At 50.4% G+C, this 25,538-nt stretch overlaps 1 protein-coding gene across 1 annotated transcript in view; it reads right to left on the bottom strand.

The window, feature by feature from the left end:
- Positions 1-3,580: 3,580 nt before the first annotated feature.
- The window catches only part of pcyt2 (phosphate cytidylyltransferase 2, ethanolamine), a 32,222-nt gene continuing 10,264 nt past the window's right edge, over positions 3,581-25,538 (bottom strand). The window contains exons 2-13 of the mRNA XM_064324345.1: positions 18,362-18,450; positions 17,598-17,759; positions 16,957-17,023; positions 16,524-16,608; positions 15,485-15,526; positions 13,615-13,753; positions 12,926-13,008; positions 11,941-12,018; positions 9,955-10,020; positions 6,866-6,931; positions 5,822-5,910; positions 3,581-4,034 (exon numbers count right to left, since the gene is read on the bottom strand). Of these exons, the coding sequence (XP_064180415.1) occupies positions 3,920-4,034; positions 5,822-5,910; positions 6,866-6,931; positions 9,955-10,020; positions 11,941-12,018; positions 12,926-13,008; positions 13,615-13,753; positions 15,485-15,526; positions 16,524-16,608; positions 16,957-17,023; positions 17,598-17,759; positions 18,362-18,450 (1,081 nt within the window). The 3' untranslated portion in view covers positions 3,581-3,919. The remainder of the gene's footprint in view (positions 4,035-5,821; positions 5,911-6,865; positions 6,932-9,954; positions 10,021-11,940; positions 12,019-12,925; positions 13,009-13,614; positions 13,754-15,484; positions 15,527-16,523; positions 16,609-16,956; positions 17,024-17,597; positions 17,760-18,361; positions 18,451-25,538) is intronic.

Raw genomic sequence — 25,538 nt, 5'->3', positions numbered from 1 at the left:
ATAACGTAGTAAGCATTTCTGCTGCATGTGTAATTAAAATGTTATTTCTTCTCCCTGAAAACTATATTTTTTTACAGGGTTGAGCGAATTTTTTTTAGTACACGACGCCATCTGGTGGTGCCGTGTGTACGCTCACTGGCGATGTTTCGATAAACGAATGACTGGACAAATAATATTAAAATCCGATTGGAGATATACAGTCAATTTTTTTTAAAAGACTAACATTTAAGGACAACATTCTCTTAGGTCCAGTATATATGTGTATAAATAATCATAATATTAAAAAAATACATTCAAGAATCAAATCTCAGCTTTCAAATTGTGCAGGAGGAATGATTTGAGATCTCAGGTCAGTAAATATTTTGATTCAGCGATCCGTTTGAGACTTTCCAGATCCAGTTGTGTGTCCTGAGGAAGTGGGGATATGCGTGGAGTCAGAGCAAGAGAAACCGTCTCATTCTGTACATCAAGAGAAGCCCCCCCCCCACCCCCATTCTGTTCTTCAGAACTGCCCCGCCCCCCTCATTCGCTACATTAGATGACCCCCCCCCCCCCATCCCGTCCTTCAGGAGAATTCCCACCCCCTGTACTGCAGGAGAAAGAGGAGCCAGCCTTTGAGTCTGTCTTTTTAGCACCAGGTGTTCCAGCTCGCTGGCAGAACATCATGTGATGTCAACGGGTCTGTCCTATTGGCCAGCTGTGTAATTAAAAAAACAAAACCCAACTGGCCAAATTTAAAAAGTGCTTCTGCGTGAGATGGGTAGCTGTGTGCGTGCAGGTGTGTGTGTGTGTGTGTGTGTGCGTGCATGCATGTGTGTGTGTGTGCGTGCATGCGTGTGTGTGTGTGTGCGTGTGCGCGCATGTGCGTAGATTCCTGTAGAATTCATACAATAGGAATTTCGGTTCTGAATTTCAGTTAAAAAAGGTGGTTCAAATATGAAAAATAAATTGGGCCAGATTTGGTACTCACACGCTTGCACATGCACGCACACGCACACAATTTCTCAGTCCTTCTCGCATCTACGAGAAAAGAAAGAGCAAGACAACCTCGTTTAAAACAAAGACACACAGACTTTCACTCCACGCATTACGACTGATATTATTATTATTATTGTTATTATTATTGACAAGGATTATGAGACAAATGACAGAGCTTCGCGGTTGACTGAAGAGAAATCAGAAGCACAACTTCCTTTGGGGGGGGGGGGGGGTACTTCAGCAGCAACACAGGGACACAGAGATAAGAAAAAATAAAACTCACAGACAGACTGGTAAAAATAAAACACGCCCACCCGCGATAAAACACACCCCCCCACCTCCACCCCATAGGCTAATGCCTTGCTGTCACTCCAGGTGACTGACAGTAGACTGCAGTGGGTTATCTCCATTGAAACTGTGGCTGAGTCCCCCTGTTTCACCGCTAGCCAATCAGCACTCTTACTTCTAAAGTCTTTATGAAAGAGGGGTGCTTGACAGAATCCTCTCTGCTTGTTACGTTTTCTGCACAACGAAAGAAGACCAGTAGTGTGTAAATAGAGTTTGCTCCCCACCCCCTGCCCACCCCACCACAGAATTAAAATGGCAGCCACACTAGTTGTGGATCGGTGAAGGTGATGGCCTCCTTATTCCCATCACACATTTATAGCAGACGTGAGAAAGAAAGAGTCCGAAAACAGTGATAACTGCAGAAGGATGAAACGCTTCAAAACATCTGCAGGCCAAATTTCATCTAACAGCGATGCACTTCATTCACCTGTGAAGAACGGATGTAAGCAAGTCCTACACACACACAAACACACACACACACACACACACACATATATATGACATGAGTGTGTGCCAGTTTTGTTTTGTTTTTTTGTTTTTTTACATGACATTTTTATTGATTGGAGCCACATCCAAAATCACAGTCCTGCATGCGACTAATGAAAAAAGTAGCACTAGGTTATATTTATTCAGAAGATTCCAGTTAGAATCAGTCTGGCCCATAGACACACAAGCGAATCCTGCATGTAAAAGCACTGGATGTGACACCTGCCCACCACAGCCTTTAATCCTTTATGACATCACAAAGGCCCAAGTATTTATGCCCAGAGCAACAATCAATTATGACATCACTTCCCACAACCAATATTTACATAATTCTCACATCAAAATCAAATGGTTATTTGAAGACTGCCATTTCTGGGAGTTTTCATATGTAATTATGTATTATAATTTTAAAAAACGATAAGCGTCTAATGATGGTTTATCCAGGTTTTGACAAACACATGGAAGTTTCACTATATCTGTAAAGTCTTTACATTAAAAACATTAGCCAGTAAAATACCACTCGAAAGCATGAGTAGTTTACTTGCCTGAATGCACACAACGTAACGCTGATTTCAATAAATTAATGTCGCAACTATTATAATTTATCAGCGGATAAAATGTAATAATGGTTAAAACAGCACATGAAATGCCAAAATAAAAATGAGCTGCATTTCCATGGTTTTTCTCCCCCAGACCTCTAAGTTTGCTACAGTGTTTTTAGTCCTGTCCAGTCACAGAAACGCAGGCTGCTCCAGCTACTGCCGTCTCTCTTCAAAGATCACACCTTACAGTCAAAGATGCTAAAGCGGTACACGTTTAGCCCCCCACTGTGCAGTAAGCAGGGACTTCCACTTCCTGTTTCCTGTCCACAGGGGACTAAACTGCCACCATGAGCAGACGATCAGAGCAGAGACACACTGAGGTCCAGTACTGTGCGTCACATGACATCACCATCACCAACGCACACACTCTCACATGCATACTCACACACACACGGATGCACACACGCACACACTCTCATGTGCATACTCACACACACACGGATGCACACACACTCATATGCATACTCACACACACGGATATACACACTCTCATGTGCATACTCACACACACGGATGCACACACACTCATGTGCATACTCACACACACGGATATACACACTCATGTGCATACTCACACACACGGATGCACACACACTCATGTGCATACTCACACACACGGATGCACACACACTCATGTGCATACTCACACACACGGATATACACACTCATGTGCATACTCACACACACGGATGCACACACACTCATGTGCATACTCACACACACGGATGCACACACACTCATGTGCATACTCACACACACACGGATGCACACACACTCATATGCATACTCACACACACGGATGTACACACTCTCATGTGCATACTCACACACACGGATATACACACTCTCATGTGCATACTCACACACACGGATATACACACTCTCATGTGCATACTCACACACACAGATATACACACACACGCAGAGACACACACACACACGCGCGCGCGCACGCAGAGAGACACACACACACACACACACACACACACACATTTTGGCATCGCACAAGTTTGCTCTCCTACGAGCCATATCAGCTCCCACTCTCCCTCCCTCTCCCTCCCCTCCCTCCCCTCTCCTCCCCCTCCTCCTCCTCCTCTTCTCTCTCTCTCCTCCCCCTCCTCCTCTCCTCTCCTCCTCTCCTCCTCTCTCCTCTCTTCCTCTCTTTCTCTCTGTTTTTCCCTCCATCCCTCTCTCTCTCTCTTTCTGAACCTCATGCGTTCAGATACACCAATAAAAACAAGCTAAAAACAAACGTGCATCATTATTAAACAATTAAAAAACAAAAACAGAAAAGAAAGAAAAGCAAAGAAAACTGCATATTTTCCAGAACATACACACGCACGCACACACACACACACACACAACTGGAAGTCATTTAACGCTTTTTTTTTTCCCTGTAGAAGGTGTTGCCATGGCTGCTGCAGTGGGGGTATGGGAGTGGGGGCGGGGCAGAGTGAGGGGGGCGTGGCGATTGGGCGGGGAAGGGCGAGGGGGGCGTGGCTCTCCTACAGCGCAGCCTGGGCTTGTTCCTGACTCTTCTCCTCCTCACGGAGCTTCATGGCCTGGATCACCGCCATCTCCTTGGCCTCCTTCTTCTGGTTCCGAGCTTCAAACTGCAGCCTGCGGACACGGAGGAGAACACACGCGCTAGGACTGTCACGCAGGAGAGCGCACACACACACACACACACACACACACACACACACACACACACACACGCACACACACTAGGGCTGCCTTTGGCTAAAGTCTTTTTCAATGGAGAATCGGTTAGCGGAAATTTTAAAAGATACTTTTTTTTTTTCCATAGGGAAAGACGTCCAATTAATGTGAATTAATTCCAACCCATGCACTGCTACTGTCTCTTCCTTTTTGCACGGTCTGCTTGATGAAGTTTATGAAAGGCTACACTAGAGGGACAGGATCAGAAACCAAAAATATACCTGAGCGTTTGCAATGCTGCTGCAGGGATTTCCTCAGTGCCAACCTGACTGCTGGAACCATCCATTGTCTATATCAGATTATCCTGGGCAGGGTCTGTCCATTATCTATACCTGCTTATCCTGGGCAGGGTCCGTCCATTATCTATACCTGCTTATCCTGGGCATGTTCCATCCATTATCTATACCTGCTTATCCTGGGCATGTTCCATCCATTATCTATAACAGATTATCCTGGTCAGGGTCCATCCATTATCTATATCCGCTTACCCTGAGCATGGTCCATCCATCATCTATACCAGATTATCCTGGGCAGGGTCCATCCATCATCTATACCAGATTATCCTGGGCAGGGTCCATCCATTATCTATACCTGCTTATCCTGAGCTGGGTCCATCCATCATCTATACCAGATTATCCTGGGCAGCGTGCATCCATTATCTATACCTGCTTATCCTGGTCAGGGTGAATCCATTATCTATACCTGCTTATCCTGGTCAGGGTCCATCCATTATCTATACCTGCTTAGCCTGGACATATCTATACCTGCTTTTCCTGAGCAGGGTCCATCTATTATCTATACGTGCTTATCCTGGGCAGGCTCGCAGGGGGTGCTGGAGCCTATCCCAGCATGCATTGGGCGAGAGGCAGGAATACACCCTGGACAGGCCGCCAATCAGTTAGCCTACCTGCATGTCTTTGGACTGTGGGAGGGGACCAGAGTACCCGGAGGAAACCCCCACAGACACAGGGAGAACATGGAATCTCCACACAGAAAGGCCCAGGCCAGGATTCAAACCAAGGACCTTCTTGCTGTGAGGCAACATTACCACCCCCTGGCTACTAAACCAAATCATAAAATAGATTTCTAATAATTCTAAATAATCCATAATATATTTGCAAGTTTAATATTAATATATTATATTTTAATATTTGCAAGGATAATGAATCATATCTTGATTAAAACACAAATACAATGCCATTAGACTTAGCTCCGGCATGCTGATGTACTGTCTTAAGTAAAAGTGCAGACGATTTTTTTTTAAAAAGAAGCATTTTTTATTTTGAATAGCAACTGCAAGAACAGCACGTTAGACAGTAATAAGAGCAGCTTTTATGCCGTATAGTTTTAAAAACCCATTCATCCAGAACCAGGCAGACCAGACAGCTGCAGATACATGAGGCCGGGTCAGCTCCTCCGCAACTTAAAATATATATTCTTAAAAACAGTGATTGCTCAGTGAAAAGAATCTTAGCCAGACCAAAGCGTTTCGACTAAACAATCGATTGACCAACTAAAGGAAGCCAGCCCTATCACACACAAACAAACAAACATAAACAGAAAGGCAAACATAAACACAGACACAAACATAAACTCAAACAGAAACACGTACATAGGCACACACACATACACACACACACACAGTCCTGACCCCAGTCCAGGTGTGAGTGGTGAGACTCTCTTACCTGTTCTTGATGATTCTCTGGACGATGTCATCGGTGGTCAGGCCGTTGCCGCTGTCCACCGTGCGGAATATGCCCCTCCTCTTGGCCTCCTGGGGAGGAGGAACACACCCACACAAGGCCTCACCACCAGGAACCACACCTTCCACAGCCCTTCTACACCCACCACAGTACAGACTCAAAGCCCTTCTATACCCTCCACAGTACAGAGTATAAACCCAGCTATACCTCCCACAGTATATACTCAGAGCCCTTCTATACCCTCCACAGTACAGAGTATAAACCCATCTATACCTCCCACAGTATATACTCAAAGCCCTTCTATACCCTCCACAGTACAGAGTATAAACCCATCTATACCTCCCACAGTATATACTCTAAGCCCTTATATACCCTCCACAATACAGACTCAAAGCCCTTCTATACCTTCCACAATACAGACTCAAAGCCCTTCTATACCCTCCACAGTACAGAGTATAAACCCATCTATACCTCCCACAGTATATACTCAAAGCCCTTCTATACCCTCCACAGTACAGAGTATAAACCCATCTATACCTCCCACAGTATATACTCAAAGCCCTTCTATACCCTCCACAGTACAGAGTATAAACCCATCTATACCTCCCACAGTATATACTCAAAGCCCTTCTATACCCTCCACAGTACAGAGTATAAACCCATCTATACCTCCCACAGTTATACTCTAAGCCCTTATATACCCTCCACAATACAGACTCAAAGCCCTTCTATACCTTCCACAATACAGACTCAAAGCCCTTCTATACCCTCCACAGTACAGAGTATAAACCCATCTATACCTCCCACAGTATATACTCTAAGCCCTTATATACCCTCCACAATACAGACTCAAAGCCCTTCTATACCCTCCACAGTACAGACTCAAAGCCCTTCTATACCTAGCACAGGGTTTACAAGTGCAGACTGAAAGCCCTTCTGTACAACAAGACAAACATAAATATGTCTCTGTTAGGCATCACAGTAAGGATCTGAGCTGCACTGAGCGCGCTCAGACAGTTAACTCACAGCATAAGGATCCGAGCCGTCCTTGTCTGGAAAAACTTCCGTCTTTCCGTGGCACACCAGGTCTACCTGCAGAGGGGACACACAGCGTTAAGCACCTGCACCTAGAGACTGGACCCTACCTGCAGCATCTCAAACCACCTGCAGACTGGACCCTACCTGCAGCATCTCAAACCACCCGCAGACTGGACCCTACCTGCAGCATCTCAATCACCTGCACCTGCAGACTGGACCCTACCTGCAGCATCTCAATCACCTGCACCTGGAGACTGGACCCTACCTGCAGCATCTCAATCACCTGCACCTGCAGACTGGACCCTACCTGCAGCATCTCAATCACCTGGAGACTGGACCCTACCTGCAGCATCTCAATCACCTGCACCTGCAGACTGGACCCTACCTGCAGCATCTCAAATCACCTGCACCTGGAGACTGGACCCTACCTGCAGAATCTCAAACCACCCCCAGACTGGACCCTACCTGCAGCATCTCAATCACCTGCACCTGAAGACTGGACCCTACCTGCAGCATCTCAGTCACCTGGAGACTGGACCCTACCTGCAGCATCTCAATCACCTGGAGACTGGACCCTACCTGCAGCATCTCAAACCACCTGCAGACTGGACCCTACCTGCAGCATCTCAATCACCTGCACCTGAAGACTGGACCCTACCTGCAGCATCTCAGTCACCTGCACCTGCAGACTGGACCCTACCTGCAGCATCTCAATCACCTACACCTGCAGACTGGACCCTACCTGCAGCATCTCAAACCACCTGGAGACTGGACCCTACCTGCAGCATCTCAAACCGCCTGCAGACTGGACCCTACCTGCAGCATCTCAATCACCTGCACATGGAGACTGGACCCTACCTGCAGCATCTCAAACCGCCTGCAGACTGGACCCTACCTGCAGCACCTCAATCACCTGCACATGGAGACTGGACCCTACCTGCAGCATCTCAAACCACCTGCAGACTGGACCCTACCTGCAGCACCTCAAACCACCTGGAGACTGGACCCTACCTGCAGCATCTCAAACCACCTGCAGACTGGACCCTACCTGCAGCATCTCAATCACCTGCACCTGCAGACTGGACCCTACCTGCAGCATCTCAAACCACCTGCACCTGGAGACTGGACCCTACCTGCAAGCATCTCAAACCGCCTGCAGACTGGACCCTACCTGCAGAATCTCAAACCACCCGCAGACTGGACCCTACCTGCAGCATCTCAATCACCTGCACCTGAAGACTGGACCCTACCTGCAGCATCTCAGTCACCTGGAGACTGGACCCTACCTGCAGCATCTCAAACCGCCTGCAGACTGGACCCTACCTGCAGCATCTCAATCACCTGGAGACTGGACCCTACCTGCAGCATCTCAAACCACCTGGAGACTGGATCCTACCTGCAGCATCTCAATCACCTGCACCTGGAGACTGGACCCTACCTGCAGCACCTCAATCACCTGCAGACTGGACCCTACCTGCAGCATCTCAATCACCTGCACCTGAAGACTGAACCCTACCTGCAGCACCTCAATCACCTGGAGACTGGACCCTACCTGCAGCACCTCAACACCTGCCTGAGACTGGACCCTACCTGCAGCATCTCAACCGCCTGAGACTGGACCCTACCTGCAGCACCTCAAACCACCTGGAGACTGGACCCTACCTGCAGCACTCAATACCGACCTGCAGACTGGACCCTACCTGCAGCATCTCAAATCACCTGCACCTGGAGACTGGACCCTACCTGCAGCATCTCAAACCACCGGAGACTGGACCCTACCTGCAGCATCTCAATCACCTGCATGAAGACTGGACCCTACCTGCAGCACTCTCACGCACCTGGAGACTGGACCCTACCTGCAGCATCTCAATCACCTGGAGACTGGACCCTACCTGCAGCATCTCAACACCCTGCAGACTGGACCCTACCTGCAGCATCTCAATCACCTCACCTGCAGACTGGACCCTACCTGCAGCATCTCAATCACCTGCACCTGCAGACTGGACCCTACCTGCAGCATCTCAATCACCTCACCTGCAGACTGGACCCTACCTGCAGCATCTCAAACCCACCTGCAGACTGGACCCTACCTGCAGCATCTCAAACCGCCTGCAGACTGGACCCTACCTGCAGCACCTCAAACGCTGCAGACTGGACCCTACCTGCAGCATCTCAAACCACCTGCAGACTGGACCCTACCTGCAGCACCTCAAACCACCTGAGACTGGACCCTACCTGCAGCATCTCATCACCTGCACCTGCAGACTGGACCCTACCTGCAGCATCTCAACACCTGCACCTGAGACTGGACCCTACCTGCAGCATCTCAACACCGCCTGAGACTGGACCCTACCTGCAGACATCTCAAACCCCCTGCAGACTGGACCCTACCTGCAGCATCTCAATCACCTGCACATGGACTGGACCCTACCTGCAGCATCTCAAAACCGCCTGCAGACTGGACCCTACCTGCAGCATCTCAAACCCCTGGAGACTGGACCCTACCTGCAGCATCTCAACCACCTGAGACTGGACCCTACCTGCAGCATCTCAATCACCTGCAGACTGGACCCTACCCATCACCTGCAGACTGACTACCTCAGATCCACCCTGCACCTGCAGACTGGACCCTACCTGCAGCATCTCAATAACCTGCACCTGGAGACTGGACCCTACCTGCAGCACCTCAATCACCTGCAGACTGGACCCTACCTGCAGCACCTCAATCACCTGCACCTGCATCCTGAGATGCCGCTAACTCAAACTGCAGGCCTGACTGGAGATGACCAAATCCCTCGCTCTCGGCAATGCTATGACAACGCTATGGCAACAGTACGACTAAACCATGGCAACAGCACAGGACATCACTTCACACCCATCTCATGGGCAGCAATGCTGCAGTGAACTCTGGGAGCTTGCAGGGCAGAAATGGCTGTGTGTTTTCACACATGATAAAGTCTGAAATACAGTTGATTAGTATACAGCCTGCTCAACACATCTCCAAAAACACTGCTTGTGGATTCCCTTTCAAAGACCGAGCCGCACAGATGAATATGGCTTCACTACCGTTTCCCTACCTTGAAGTGGTCCAACAAGTCCCGCCCCACGGCGTAGGGTGCTCCAATCACCACCTCCGACACATACTGGGGAAGAATTCAAACACGAAGAAGGTCAGAGATAGATTTGAACACTGTCCAATCAGCGGTTAGCTAGCGCAGGCTGGTCCAATCAGCACCTCCAACGCATACCGAGGAAAAATTCAAACGATGTGGCTGCGTCTCAAACTGAAGGCAGCTGCGATTACTAGCAAAGTCAGCCGGCTGGTTCATGGAAAGCTCACCGAGGCTTAAAAACATTTCAGCGTATTACATTATTAAAATGTATTTTAAAATATAACTGCAACTGGACTTTTTAATTAGACTGAAATTAGGCATCTTAGAAGAATGCATTGTTGATTATTTTGGTTTGGGACGTGCCTAGAAAGGACAAGTGAGCAAAATAGTGAAAATGCTGCCTTCTGTTTCGGATGCAGCCATAAAGAAGGTCAGAGAGAGAGATTTGGGCACTGTCCAATCAGGGGGTACCAAGGGGGACTGTGTCTCCCTAGGTAACCCCTGCTGAAAACCACACGGGAGGGAGGGAGGGGGGGGGGGGTTGTGGGGTGGCGGGGGGTGGTGTTTGGATCCAGGCCGTGGCGATAAGGACACGCAGCACAATGGGGGCCATTGTTCAGACCTCGAGGTCTCATGTGATGCGCTAACACCGCTAACACTGCTAACAGCGCTAACGCAGATGGCTGAGGGCGGGGGGGGCATGCTCCCAGCTCGCCATTCCAGCACATTCCACACAGCGGGAGGTAACAGGGCGGAAAAAAGCCTGGGGAGGGGAGGGTGGGGTAGAGGAGGGTCAGGAGGGTGGGAAGGAGGGTGCGGTTAACCTCCAGAGAGTTCCCTTGGGGGAGGGGGGGGGCAGGGTGTTGCAGGAGAGGTAACCCTCCAGAGAGTTCCTTGGGGGGGGAGGGGGGGGATCAGGGGCAGGGTGTTGCAGGAGAGGTAACCCTCCAGAGAGTTCACTGGGGGAGGGGAGGGGGAGGATCAGGGGAAGGGGTGGAGCAGGAGAGGTAACCCTCCAGAGAGTTCACTGGGAGAGGGGAGGGGGAGGATCAGGGGAAGGGGTGGAGCAGGAGAGGTAACCCTCCAGAGAGTTCACTGCCAGTGCACAGCCTGTACACAAGTGAGGCTGTACTGACTGATGTAGTACCCAAGCCGCTATTCATAACCCTGACCTTTCACTGTTTAGCATGTTCATTCTGATCCGTGTGTGTGTGTGGGTGTGTGTGTGGGTATGTGATTAGAGTGTGTGTGAGAGAGAGAGATTCGAGTATAAGCAGTATGTGTGTGAGGTGAGTGTGTGTGTGTGTGCGTGTGTGTGATAAGAACATAAGCAGTATGTGTGTGAATAGTGTGAGTGTGTGAGTGTGTGTGTGCATGTGTGCGTGGGAGAGTGTTATGGTGTGTGTACGTGGGAGAGTGTTATGGTGTGTGTGCGTGGGAGAGTGCTATGGTGTGTGTGTGCGTGGGAGAGTGCTATGGTGTGTGTGCGTGGGAGAGTGTTATGGTGTATGTGCGTGGGAGAGTGTTATGGTGTGTGTACGTGGGAGTGTCATGGTGTGTGTGCGTGGGAGAGTGTCATGGTGTGTGTGTGTGGGAGAGTGCTATGGTGTGTGTGCGTGGGAGAGTGTCTTGGTGTGTGTGTGGAGAGTTTATGGGTGTGTGCGTGGAGAGTTTATGGTGTGTGTGCGTGGGAGAGTGTAGGTGTGTGCGCGTGGGAGAGGTAGGTGTGTGTGCGTGGAGAGTGCTATGGTGTGTGTGTGCGTGGGAGAGTGCTATGGTGTGTGTGCGTGGGAGAGTGTTATGGTGTGTGTACGTGGGAGAGTGCTATGGTGTGTGTGCGTGGGAGAGTGTTATGGTGTGTGTGCGTGGGAGAGTGTCATGGTGTGTGTGCGTGGGAGAGTGCTATGGTGTGTGTGCGTGGGAGAGTGTTATGGTGTGTGTAAGACTCACCCTGCAGGCCAGTACACTCAGGGTTCTCTCGTGGACGTTCATGATGGGATAGTTCTTCCCTTTGTAGCGATTCACCTCCTGCAACACACCGCAACATCAGCATTTTCTACACCGTCTATAACTTCTATACCATTGTTATAATCTACACCTTCAGCACCTCCTACACCACCATTATAATCTACACCTTCAGCACCTCCTACACCACCATTATAATCTACACCTTCAGCACCTCCTACACCACCATTATAATCTACACCTTCAGCACCTCCTACACCACCATTATAATCTACACCTTCAGCACCTCCTACACCGCCATTATAATCTACACCTGCAACACCTCCTACACCGCCATTATAATCTACACCTGCAGCACCTGCTACATCATCATTATAGTCTACACCTTCAACACCTGCTACATCATCATTATAATCTACACCTTCAGCACCTGCTACACCACCAGTATAATCTACACCTTCAACACCTGCTACACCACCATTATAATCTACACCTTCAGCACCTCCTACACCACCATTATAATCTACACCATTAGCACCTGCTACACCACCATTATAGTCTACACCTTCAGCACCTCCTACACCATCATTATAATCTACACCTACTCTACAGCAATTACACCTGCACTACACCACCATTATAAGTCTACACCTTCAGCACCTGCTACACCACCATTATAGTCTACACCTTCAGCACCTCCTACACCATCATTATAATCTACACCTTCAGCACCTCCTACACCACCATTATAATATACACCTTCAGCACCTCCTACACCACCATTATAATCTACACCTTCAACACCTCCTACACCACCATTATAATCTACACCTTCAGCAGGAGCACCATCAGCAGGAGCACCTCCAGCTCCTACACCTGAGCTGCTTACCTGAGCTCCTGCACCTGAGCTGCTTACCTGAGCTCCTACACCTGAGCTGCTTACCTGAGCTCCTACACCTGAGCTGCTTACCTGATCAAAGTGCAGCCCCACGATGACGTAGGGCTTGTCAGACTGCTTGTACACGGTCTCCAGGAAGTCCACATGACCGATGTCTGAGACACACTGGTAAAGGCGGAATCAGCCGTAGAGGTAATTAAGGACACAATGAAACAATGAGACCCTTCTTCTACTCCGATACTCCCTTTCTCACCGTCCATTACGGTCACTGAACAGACGCTCTTATCCAGAGCAACTTACAGTACAGGAGAACGCGAGTGTACCCACCCGAGCTGTTTCTTAATTCCAACCGCAATCACCGTTTTCACTGAAACCATGCGATCGTGCCCTGTATTCCGTCCAGTGAATTGAACAAGGGAAAAGGAAATGTATTCTTATCATTATTATTTAAATATCTAAAAGTCTCAAACGGAGGCAGTGGATTTGTGCCCCTGTTCATCAAAACTCTACAGGAGCTGAGAGGACACAACAGGAAGTCCCGCCCCTCAGCGCCGTACACCCGCACTGCCCCAGCACCCGATTGGCTGGCTGGAGAGAATATTCAGCAAGGGAAGGGAAATGCTAGCGGCCCCCAGAGGCACTGAGAGCCTGTAATGAAGCAGCATTAATAGGGGGTTGCCCCTGGTTACGTCTCTCCAACCCCCCCCCCCCAGTCCCGGTCCCAGTCCCAGTAGCGCCCCCTGCTGGACACAGCAGGATACGGAATAGGTCGAAGGCTCCAGCCACGTAGATGATGGTGTCTCCCGGCTGGGGCTCCTTCCCAGAGGCAAACTGGATGATCTTCTGGGACGTCTGGAGGAACTGGGACACCCCCGTCCAAGGGCTGTGGCCTTTCGGACCCTGAGAGAACCCCCCCCAAAAAAACACATGTCATTACATTACACCAGGGCTGGGACAAACAGAGCATGTCAAATAGCTTAAACATTTCAACACAACCAAAATTCCCAAAGGTTTCTGGAATTCTTTTTTTTTTAAAAAAAGATTCTTGTTTCATATGAAAGAAGATTTGTAGAGTACAGTTTTAATCAGTGTGAAATTTCTCTGGGATCTGCTGAAGCATCTGACCTCTGACCTATAAGGGTCAGCTTCTGATTGGCTGTTGCCTGGACATTACAGACACTCTCATTCAGAGCAAAATGCCTCAGTGAGCAAAGGAGGGAAAGGCTGACAAGAGCAGAACCGCGCCGATAATTAACTTCACCGCACGGTGAAGTTAATTATCATTCATTCTGTTAAATCCTCCAGTGTCAGGTCAACTCCCACCCTTACTCAAGGCTAGGGGCAGCACACTGCATTGGGCCCCAAACCAACAACCTTCTGGCAACAAGCTTCGTTCAACAACATTTCACATCAACCACACCCCCACAAACAGTAAAATCTGCATGAACAAACTGAAACACAAACTGGGTAAAGCATAAAAGTGTAAAATGAATACATGAACAAACATGTTCACTTTCACATCACCATTAGGGGGAGTTCTTTCTTCTCACCGGGGAGTTCACTTATTTATTTTTTAATAACCTCACTGCTTTCTTTTTTGGGGGGTTCAGGCCTGGTTTTTTTGTTTAGTTTTCTTGACAGTTCTTTGTGACAGTTCTCTGTAAAAAAGCGCTACACAAATTAAACTGATCACCAGGAAGATCAGAAATGCTAAAAGCTGCACTTGTGCCACCCAGTGGTGGCTTGAGGGAACTACCAGTAAACAGCCACTCTTGAGACACTATAAGCAGCTTCAGCCCACAGGCAATGAGGAGGAATGAAAAACAGCCCCCACCCCCCCCCCCCAAATAAAGCCTCACTGTACACGCTGTGCTGATCTTTGGGTCATTTCCAAGGGGGAGCAACACAGTCTCTATTCATAGGATCCTAGCTTAATGGGGAAGGGGGGGGGGGGGCAGAGGACGGTGATTTGGGGTGCTTTGTCCCGGTCCAGCTGACAGCTGAGCGTGAGGGCTTGGTCGTTCACCCTGAAAACAGAAAGAGAGCGAGGCAGTACCATCCGCCCCCCCCCCTCCAAAACCCACACACCAGGGCACCATAACAATACACCCCAATGCTGCACATCCAGGCCTTTTCATTCACTAGAGCTCTACTACTTCCTGCTTCCTGATATTATACCCATGGTGCACTTCTCTCTGCTCTTCTGAGCAGTGGCACTTCTCCTGCAGAGCCTTTCGTTCCTCTTTCTTAAATAAACTGTTATTTTTACATGCATGCCACCTGCTTTGCATTTTGGAACGAAAGGCACTATATGAATGGTGTTCCCCTCTGTCCTTTGAGAGCTGTGGGGGGGGGGGGGTGTAGGATTTCATTGGGCTAACGGAGTCTGCCAAGCAAACACGTAAAAGCCAGCAGATCACAGGAGTCAGATTACACACATCAAACCAAACACACAACAGGAGTGTTCCCAGAGCAGTGTTCTAAGAACAGTGTTCTAATCTGAGAGCAGTGTTCTAAGAACAGTGTTCTAATCTGAGAGCAGTGTTCTAGGAACAGTGTTCTAATCGAATAGAAGTGTCCTATGAAGAGTGTTCGAATTTAAGTGCAGTGTTCTATGAGGAGTGTGTTGACCTTTCCAAAGTTGTCTGTATGCCGCTGGTACTCAGAATTGTCCTATAAAAACAAGAGATAGAGGGGAGGAGGGAGAGAGGGAAGGGCAGAGATAGAGAGAGTGCATTAACTGTACAGTCAGACCACAGGTTCTTCTGTAGCGATCAGTCCTCAGGTATTACTGAGCAGTGTTTCCGCCACACACACCTACATCAGGCATCACAGCACAAACAGAGAGGTCACATGACCATGACTGTTCGCAGGTATCACATGGAGTTCAGGAGTCCTAGCAACCCCCATACTGCAGCTACGCACCTGAGAGAGCACCTGTGCCTCAGGTGTGCCTTTTGTGGTTTTAATCAGTTTGGCACCCTACATGGGGCTGTCCAATTCCCACCCTAGTTTGGAATGTCCAATTATCTGCACCTGCAGCTGCGTTAATGCTCAAACGCCAGCATCAATTTCAGGAGAGTGAAGACATCCTCGGTGTCCCCAGCTGCTTCTTTTCACACCGCAGACTACAGCCAAGCTCGCACAGAGAGGAGTCAGAGGAGGACCTTTCATACGCGGCTTTGGAATGCAGTCCACGGGCGCCCGATTGGCCGGCAGTGCCCCTAACTAACACTCCCGTGCCCTGGGAGACGCCATCGCGAATTCGACATCGCCCTACGGAGCTACGAACCACAGTTGGCAAGGGCATGGTCCACATTCAATTCTAGACCATTACCATAACGGGCATTTAGCAGACACTCTTATCCAGAGCGACTTACATAACTTTTTACACAGCATTTACATTGCATTCAATTATACACCCATGGGGTGTGAGGCTCATCCATGCAGTATGAGACACCCAGCAGCCTGAAAATGTTTTTCTAAGTCCTTACAGACACACCAACAGACAAACAGACACACAAACAGATGGACAGACAGACGGACAAACAGACAGACAGCCAGACACACACACACACACACACACACACACACACACAGACGCACAGACAGACAGACAGACAGACAGACGGACGGACGGACGGACAGACAGACAGACAGGCTCACTCACGATGTTGCTGTGGTGTGCTTTAGTCATCAGCAGCATGCGGCCGACCAGGTCTGTGGTGGACACGCCCTGCGTGCGCTTACACTCCCTGAAAAACAGCGTTCGCTCTGCAGTCACCATGGCAACAAACAAACAGAGCTATCCCCATAACACACTGCAGCAGTCCTGCTCATAACACGCACACTCACACGCACACTCACACACACACACACACACACACACACACAAACACTCCTGCAGTCATAGCTGTAGTACTCACTCACACACACACACACACACACACAAACACACACACACTCACACAAACACTCCTGCAGTCATACCTGTATTATTCACTCACTCACTCACACACACACATACACGCTCCTACAGTAATACCTGCAATTATTCACTCACTCACTCACTAACTCACTCACTTACACGCTCGCGCACATACCTGTATCTGCCTGACTTCTTCACCTCCTCGTACGTGTCCTTTCCGTCCACGGTTAGCGTGATGTCATCTGCGCGCAAACACGCCACAGTGATGTCGTTATTTATGATCAGCTATACTTCTCAACAATGTCCTTCTAACAGAAGTGAGCCGCCAGACCCTGTGGCTCTCCGGGACCAGGGCTGGGGACCCCAGCAGGCCCTGTGGCTCTACGGGACCAGGGCTGGGGACCCCAGCAGACCCTGCGGCTCTGCGGGACCAGGGCTGGGGACCCCAGCAGGCCCTGTGGCTCTACGGGACCAGGGCTGGGGACCCCAGCAGACCCTGCGGCTCTCCAGGACCAGGGCTGGGGACCCCAGCAGACCCTGTGGCTCTACGGGACCAGGACTGGGGACCCCTGATGGGTCTAATTTATACTACAGACTACAGAAGTGTGTAATGCAGGGTGCTCTGCTGTTGTCTGTGTGACCTACGTGTCTGTGCTACCAGCAGAGCTACAGTTCTGCCATTTTGACTGCAGTTCATAGGTGTATTTATTTGGGAGATATTTTTACTCTATAATGCCGTACAATGGCAATTTCTCTATGTCTCAAGTCAGCCACTTTGATGCACTTCCCCCCGTGGCCACCGGGGGGAGCCCTCACCTCCGTGCACGCAGAAGTCGCAGTTGTACTTGTCCAGGGTCTCCAGCGTGGTGACGTAGGGCGCCCCCTCCACAATCTCATCCACCCACTTTATGGCTCGCACCATCTTATAGCGCTCTGCCTGGGTGAACACGGGGGGGCCCTTGTGCCTCGAGATCTCTCCTGGGGGGGGGGGGGGGGGAGGGGGGGGGGGGGGGAGGGGGAGAGGGAGGAGGGAGGGAGGAGAGGAGGGAGGAGGAGAGAGAGGGAGGAAGAGAGAGAGGGGGAGAGAGGGAGGGAGGGAGGGGGAGGGAGGGAGAAAGGGAGGAGACAGAAAAGGGGGAGAGAGAAAGGGAGGGAGAGAGAGGGATACATTATTATCGTTCATAGTTACTGTTGCTACTGTTGTGTAAACAATCGCTTTGTCAATAGAGACGCGGTTGTCTACGATCTCCTGAATCGTCAGTGAGTTTCACGCACGAAAACGATAAGTGCACATTCCCAATTAGGGTGGGAAAAGGATATGTATGCACAGGCCCTTGTTGGGCGCCAAAGCAAAAATAAATAAATAAATAAACAAATAAAAGAGAGGGTTCCACCTTCGCAGCAGTAGTAGTCTGGTGAAACAGCTTCAGGACAATTATGGGATTAAGGATGAATTCCTTCCTTCTCTACCCCGCCCTGCCCCGCCCAGCCCCGCCACACTGCTGACACCAGCTGGGGGGGTCTGGAACAGGCACCGGGGAGTGAACTGCAGGGTGCCCCCCCCCCCCCCTCCCACTTACCATCAGTGTGGACCCCAACGATGAGGTAATCTCCCATAGCCTTAGCCTGCCGGAGCTGGTTTGAGTGACCGTAGTGCACCATGTCATAACTGAGGGAGGGGGGAGGAGAGGGGGGAGGGAGGGGGAGAGGGGAGGGGGGAAGGAGAGGGGAGGGGGCGGGGAGGAAGAGAGGGGGAAGGGGAGAGGGGAGGGGGAGGGAGAGAGGGGGAGGGGGGGAGAAAGAGGGAGAGAGAGGGAGGAAAGAAGAGAGAGAGGGAGGGAGGGGGAGGAAAGAAGAGAGAGAGCGAGGGAGAGGGGGGGTGGGAAGAGAGAGAGATACTTTAAGAAACACCATAGTATTGTCTGAATTCATTCTGACACAAACAAACGTTAGCACATGTAGCACAATTTTGATTTTATTCCTCAAACAGCCATATTTTCGGTAATTAAATGCCACATACCATATCGCTTTTGGCATGATATAGGAATACGCTGACACTAAAATTCCAGGAGAATTCAACACCGCATTATATAAGTGACGTGATTCTTTGGAAAGGTGAAGAGGATTGCCAGATTTTGCCAAATGCAGTGCGTCAGGAGTAAAATGTGAAAGGTGTGGTCACAGGCACATGCACCAGAGTGAAAACGTGGCAGGGCGCCAAGTCATTAGGGATAACATGCAGACCCGGGGACACCAAACCCAGTTATTCAACAGGAAAGACATCGAAAAAAAATTCTCTAAAATATATTCTGGAAATATTAAAATAATAATAATAATAATGATTATTATTATTATTATTATTGTTATTATTAAAGTCCTTTGTCTCTCTGCTAACAGTGTTGTCATGGCCCAACCAAAAAGCTAGACATATTCATACAAGAAGACTGAAAGACAGACTGAAAGACTGAAAGGTAGAATGAATACTGAAAGATAGACTGAAAGGTAGATTGAAGACTGAAAGATAGACTGAAAGGTAGATTGAAGACTGAAAGATAGACTGAAAGAGTGAAAGATAGACTGAAGGAGTGAAAGGTAGACTGAAGGAGTGAAAGGGACAGTTTGTGCTGTTCTGGGCACAGCATCGGGAACAAGCCGGGGGATGAACTTGTTTTTCCCTGAGGCTCCGGCAACCTTGTTTCCTGCTCGTCACAAATGAAAATACCCCACGCCCTTCAGCAGCAGGGCCCCTGCTGGAGAATCCGAGCCCCCCTGTTATCCCCAGACAGGAAGTGATGTAATACAGAGCCTGCACTCCCGCCACCCCCGCGTGATTGCCTGAGCGGGGCGGGCGGGGCGGAGCGGGGCGTGGCGGTGCAGGCGGGGCAGGGCAGGGCGGTGGGGTGGGGCGGGGCGGGGCACGCGGACGCAGTTCCCGTGCATTATCGGAGACAGGAAGCAGGCTGCTGCTAATCGCAGACCGCCGCTCGCGCAGGACAGACCGTTCAGTCTGCTCACTGGGGTCATCCCGCAGGCAGTGTTCAGTCTGCTCACTGGGGTCATCCCGCAGGCAGTGTTCAGTCTGCTCACTGGGGTCATCCCGCAGGCAGTGTTCAGTCTGCTCACTGGGGTCATCCCGCAGGCAGTGTTCAGTCTGCTCACTGGGGTCATCCCGCAGGCAGTGTTCAGTCTGCTCACTGAGGTCATCCCGCAGGCAGTGTTCAGTCTGCTCACTGAGGTCACCCCGCAGGCAGTGTTCAGTCTGCTCACTGAGGTCACCCCGCAGGCAGTGTTCAGTCTGCTCACTGAGGTCACCCCGCAGGCAGTGTTCAGTCTGCTCACTGAGGTCATCCCGCAGGCAGTGTTCAGTCTGCTCACTGAGGTCATCCCGCAGGCAGTGTTCAGTCTGCTCACTGGGGTCATCCCGCAGGCAGTGTTCAGTCTGCTCACTGGGGTCATCCCGCAGGCAGTGTTCAGTCTGCTCACTGGGGTCATCCCGCAGGCAGTGTTCAGTCTGCTCACTGGGGTCATCCCGCAGGCAGTGTTCAGTCTGCTCACTGGGGTCATCCCGCAGGCAGTGTTCAGTCTGCTCACTGGGGTCATCCCGCAGGCAGTGTTCAGTCTGCTCACTGAGGTCATCCCGCAGGCAGTGTTCAGTCTGCTCACTGAGGTCATCCCGCAGGCAGTGTTCAGTCTGCTCACTGAGGTCATCCCGCAGGCAGTGTTCAGTCTGCTCACTGGGGTCATCCCGCAGGCAGTGTTCAGTCTGCTCACTGGGGTCATCCCGCAGGCAGTGTTCAGTCTGCTCACTGGGGTCATCCCGCAGGCAGTGTTCAGTCTGCTCACTGAGGTCATCCCGCAGGCAGTGTTCAGTCTGCTCACTGAGGTCATCCCGCAGGCAGTGTTCAGTCTGCTCACTGAGGTCACCCGCAGGCAGTGTTCAGTCTGCTCACTGAGGTCACCCGCAGGCAGTGTTCAGTCTGCTCACTGAGGTCACCCGCAGGCAGTGTTCAGTCTGCTCACTGAGGTCATCCCGCAGGCAGTGTTCAGTCTGCTCACTGAGGTCATCCCGCAGGCAGTGTTCAGTCTGCTCACTGGGGTCATCCCGCAGGCAGTGTTCAGTCTGCTCACTGGGGTCATCCGCAGGCAGTGTTCAGTCTGCTCACTGGGGTCATCCCGCAGGCAGTGTTCAGTCTGCTCACTGGGGTCATCCCGCAGGCAGTGTTCAGTCTGCTCACTGGGGTCATCCCGCAGGCAGTTTCAGTCTGCTCACTGAGGTCATCCCGCAGGCAGTGTTCAGTCTGCTCACTGAGGGTTTCATCCGCAGGCATCCAGTGTTCAGTCTGCTCACTGAGGTCATCCCGCAGGCAGTGTTCAGTCTGCTCACTGAGGTCATCCCGCAGGCAGTGTTCAGTCTGCTCACTGGGGTCATCCCGCAGGCAGTGTTCAGTCTGCTCACTGGGGTCATCCCGCAGGCAGTGTTCAGTCTGCTCACTGGGGTCATCCCGCAGGCAGTGTTCAGTCTGCTCACTGAGGTCATCCCGCAGGCAGTGTTCAGTCTGCTCACTGAGGTCATCCCCAGGCAGTGTTCAGTCTGCTCACTGAGGTCATCCCGCAGGCAGTGTTCAGTCTGCTCACTGAGGTCATCCCGCAGGCAGTGTTCAGTCTGCTCACTGAGGTCATCCCGCAGGCAGTGTTCAGTCTGCTCACTGAGGTCACCCGCAGGCAGTGTTCAGTCTGCTCACTGAGGTCACCCCGCAGGCAGTGTTCAGTCTGCTCACTGAGGTCACCCCGCAGGCAGTGTTCAGTCTGCTCACTGAGGTCATCCCGCAGGCAGTGTTCAGTCTGCTCACTGAGGTCATCCCGCAGGCAGTGTTCAGTCTGCTCACTGGGGTCATCCCGCAGGCAGTGTTCAGTCTGCTCACTGGGGTCATCCCGCAGGCAGTGTTCAGTCTGCTCACTGGGGTCATCCCGCAGGCAGTGTTCAGTCTGCTCACTGGGGTCATCCCGCAGGCAGTGTTCAGTCTGCTCACTGGGGTCATCCCGCAGGCAGTGTTCAGTCTGCTCACTGGGGTCATCCCGCAGGCAGTGTTCAGTCTGCTCACTGAGGTCATCCCGCAGGCAGTGTTCAGTCTGCTCACTGAGGTCATCCCGCAGGCAGTGTTCAGTCTGCTCACTGAGGTCATCCCGCAGGCAGTGTTCAGTCTGCTCACTGGGGTCATCCGCAGGCAGTGTTCAGTCTGCTCATGGGGTCATCCCGCAGGCAGTGTTCAGTCTGCTCACTGGGGTCATCCCGCAGGCAGTGTTCAGTCTGCTCACTGAGGTCATCCCGCAGGCAGTGTTCAGTCTGCTCACTGAGGTCATCCCGCAGGCAGTGTTCAGTCTGCTCACTGAGGTCATCCCGCAGGCAGTGTTCAGTCTGCTCACTGAGGTCATCCCGCAGGCAGTGTTCAGTCTGCTCACTGAGGGTCATCCCGCAGGCAGTGTTCAGTCTGCTCACTGAGGTCATCCCGCAGGCAGTGTTCAGTCTGCTCACTGAGGTCATCCCGCAGGCAGTGTTCAGTCTGCTCACTGGGGTCATCCCGCAGGCAGTGTTGTGTCTGCAGCTGCTCAACTAGGAGGCTCTGACCTGGGTCAAAGGTGCACTGGGCAAAAAAAAAAAAAAAACCCACTCGGAAAAAAGAACTCTTCATATGCCAGAAAACTCTCAAGAGTTTTCATCAAATCATGGTACTGAACCAGCAGTGCTGTTCTAAATACTGGAGAAAGCTGATGTTCCTTTTAAAACTGCCAGCGGTTGAAGTATTTCAGAGAACTATTAGACCAGGACTGGTCCTTCCAGAGCTGTGCAGAGCTCGTTCAGCTGTAATTACATTTGCAGAAATGGGGGGGGGGGGGATTACGCTGCCCTTAATCTGGGACTAAGACTCACGGGCCAGGAGAGGAGAGCTCAGCCTCTCTCTCTCTCTTCTCTCTCTCCTTCTCTCTTCTCTCTCTCTTCTCTCTCTCTCTCTCTCTCTCTCTCTCTCTCTCTCTCTCTCCTCTCTCTCTCTCTCTCCCCTCTCTCTCTCTCTCTCTCTCTCTCTCTTCATCTCTCTCTCTCTCTCTCTTGCTCTCTCTCTCTCTTCATCTCTCTCTCTCTCCCTCTCTTTTTTTTTTTTTTTTACAGATCTTGTGAATATTTGTGAGGGCATTCTTGTGAATATTCATGAGGGTATTCTTGTGAATATTCGGGAGGGGATTCTTGTGAATATTCTGGAGGGTATTCTTGTGAATATTCTGGAGGGTATTCTTGTGAATATTCTGGAGGGTATTCTTGTGAATATTCTGGAGGGTATTCTTGTGAATATTCGTGAGGGTATTCTTGTGAAGATTCACGAGGGGCCGGGACCAAGTGAAGCTGTGGCGAATGGGATGTAATGCAGCGCCAGAACACCCGGCTGCACAGCCTGAACCTCCTGTAGCTCTGAGCACTGAGAGAGAGGACTGCAGGAGCTGAGCATCTGGTTACTGTGGAGCATCTCTGATTGCACCTGACAGCGCTGGGACCCTCACGCCCCAGCCACCTCCAGCTCTACTGCAGCACAGCAGCGATGACCCGGGTATATACATGACTTCCTGGGCGGGGCTCCACCGCCCCCCCCCACCCCACCCCCCCCAAGGGACCGGTTCACACATTCGACATCCCCATTCAGCCATTTAAGCCAATGATCTAATCCATAGTGACTTACCCAGCTTGCCTTTAGCGCCTAGCTCAAGGGTGCCAGTGGCCTGGGAATCAAACCTGCAACCCCTAGTTCTGCAGCCATTGCGCCACATTGCCACCTTTTTTTAACCCTTAAAAGACCATGGCTGCGGTAGAATAGTCTTTTTTGCTTAGGAAGGTTCCTAACTGAGTGAAATGACCCGGAAGTATTTAAGCGGCAGCCATGATAAGAGCAGTTCGAATTCTTTAAATGCTAAGGAAAGGTGCTTCAATGCTTCCTTTCTTATCTCCTTTAGCATAGGGTACACTGGACCATCCTTTACAAAAGGAAAGGAGAGAATGCCGTCCCACAATTCCTTGCAGCAGCAACATTTAAAGCGACGCACCATTCGGCCGTTCACAAAAACAAACAATCAACATGACTGAGTTGTGTGGTGTTCTTAAGCTATTATGCGCATAGGCTTATAATCAGATCAATCAGCATATTAACCATAACAGAAGTCTGTCTTTCAAGAAAAAGGGATATGAGACGTTTTTAGCCAGATAATTTTTTTAATTCAACATGTTTGAAACTTGATGAGACTTTGAAAGAATGATGATATGTACAGTAGTAGATTTGAAGGCCTAACATGTTATGTCTATCTTGCATAAATTTAACAATTATTTTCATACAATTATACTAATTGGGATTCATGTTGATAAATATGAGCGGACAGGAGGGTGAGCATAGCAACCATTCTCAATGTGACAACCATTTCGTTTCACTTTTGTGACTGGTAGCCTATATTCCTTTTTTTATGTCAATTCCAACCTTGGTAATGAAGTAATATGTTTCACCGGGTTGTGTACTTTTATATAGCCTGCATGAAACAACACGGTAAGAACGCACGGGGCGAAGTATCTAAGATGCGCTTTTAGTAGTCCATCTTCGGAACATTGTAGTTTCACCAGGGCAGACTCACGTCAAAAACATCCGCCGTCGCATAATTACATAGCCTAGTGTAAGTGCAGTCGGATTCTCTTAGCACCGCGGTTGTCTTTTCCTAAATCCTTTTGAATTCTCCTTCACATCTTTCCTTGACCTCATGACGTTTTCCATCGAGGTCAAGGGAAAGTGGTTAGGAAAAGACATAGGACATCATTTTTTTGATTATTCGACCGCAGCCCAGGTTTTTTGGGGACGTTTTTTTTTTTTTTTTTTTTCCCCAAAGTTCCAAATCAATGTTCTTGAACTTCCATCGCATTCAGTTACCAGTAGCGATTGCGACATCAGCATTGGAATGTTCAGCCAGCAACATTCCAATCACACATTTGTAACCTCACACCTTAAGGCAGTGGTTCGCAACCCTGTTCCTGGAAATCTTCCGTCCTGCAGGTTTTCATTCCAACCCTAATCCGGCACACCTGATCCTACTAATTAGCAGCTCAAGGAGATCTCTAGTGGTTGACTGACGGGTGCTTTGTTAGGGTTGGAATGAAAACCCTCAGGAGGGAAGATTTCCAGGAACAGGGTTGGGAGCCACCGCCTTAAAGGGCTCATTTTACTTGTTCACGCTTGTTTTCACCGGTAGAGTTTAGGGCTCAGCTTGGCGCCTACGGTGCAGCCCTCTCTGGTCCCTCACAGGACCGCAGTGGTACCTCGGGAAGGACAGGGTCCTGCGCTGAGTATTTATAGCGACCTTCACAGAGCGACACATTATGAGGGGTCAGAGAGGGAGGGGGGGCAGTATTAATATCAGCGGGGAGAGTGGGGGCTAGCGCGGCGCTACGCTACGCTGGTGGAATATATCAGCTTACCTTCTCAGACTACGCATGAACCGACACTGCCCGACAGAGGAGGCCGGCCGCAGACCACAAACGCAACGGCCCGGTGACATCACTTCCTGTGCGGCCGCGTCCCGGCTCTGCAGCCGAACAGAGCCGGCAGTGCGTGGCATGTGGAGCAGCTACACTTCAACGTTGGTTTTGTTTTTTTGTTTCTTTGTTTGTTTTATTTTTAAATCAGGCACAACATTAGACACCCGTAGCGAAGGGGGGGGATACACACCGTGAAA

Source organism: Anguilla rostrata, chromosome 2 (assembly GCF_018555375.3).
Source record: "Anguilla rostrata isolate EN2019 chromosome 2, ASM1855537v3, whole genome shotgun sequence".
In the NCBI taxonomy this organism is placed as follows: Eukaryota; Metazoa; Chordata; class Actinopteri; order Anguilliformes; family Anguillidae; genus Anguilla; species Anguilla rostrata.
The sequence above is the reverse complement of the archived record's forward strand: the minus strand, read 5'-3'. Positions and strand labels throughout refer to the sequence as shown.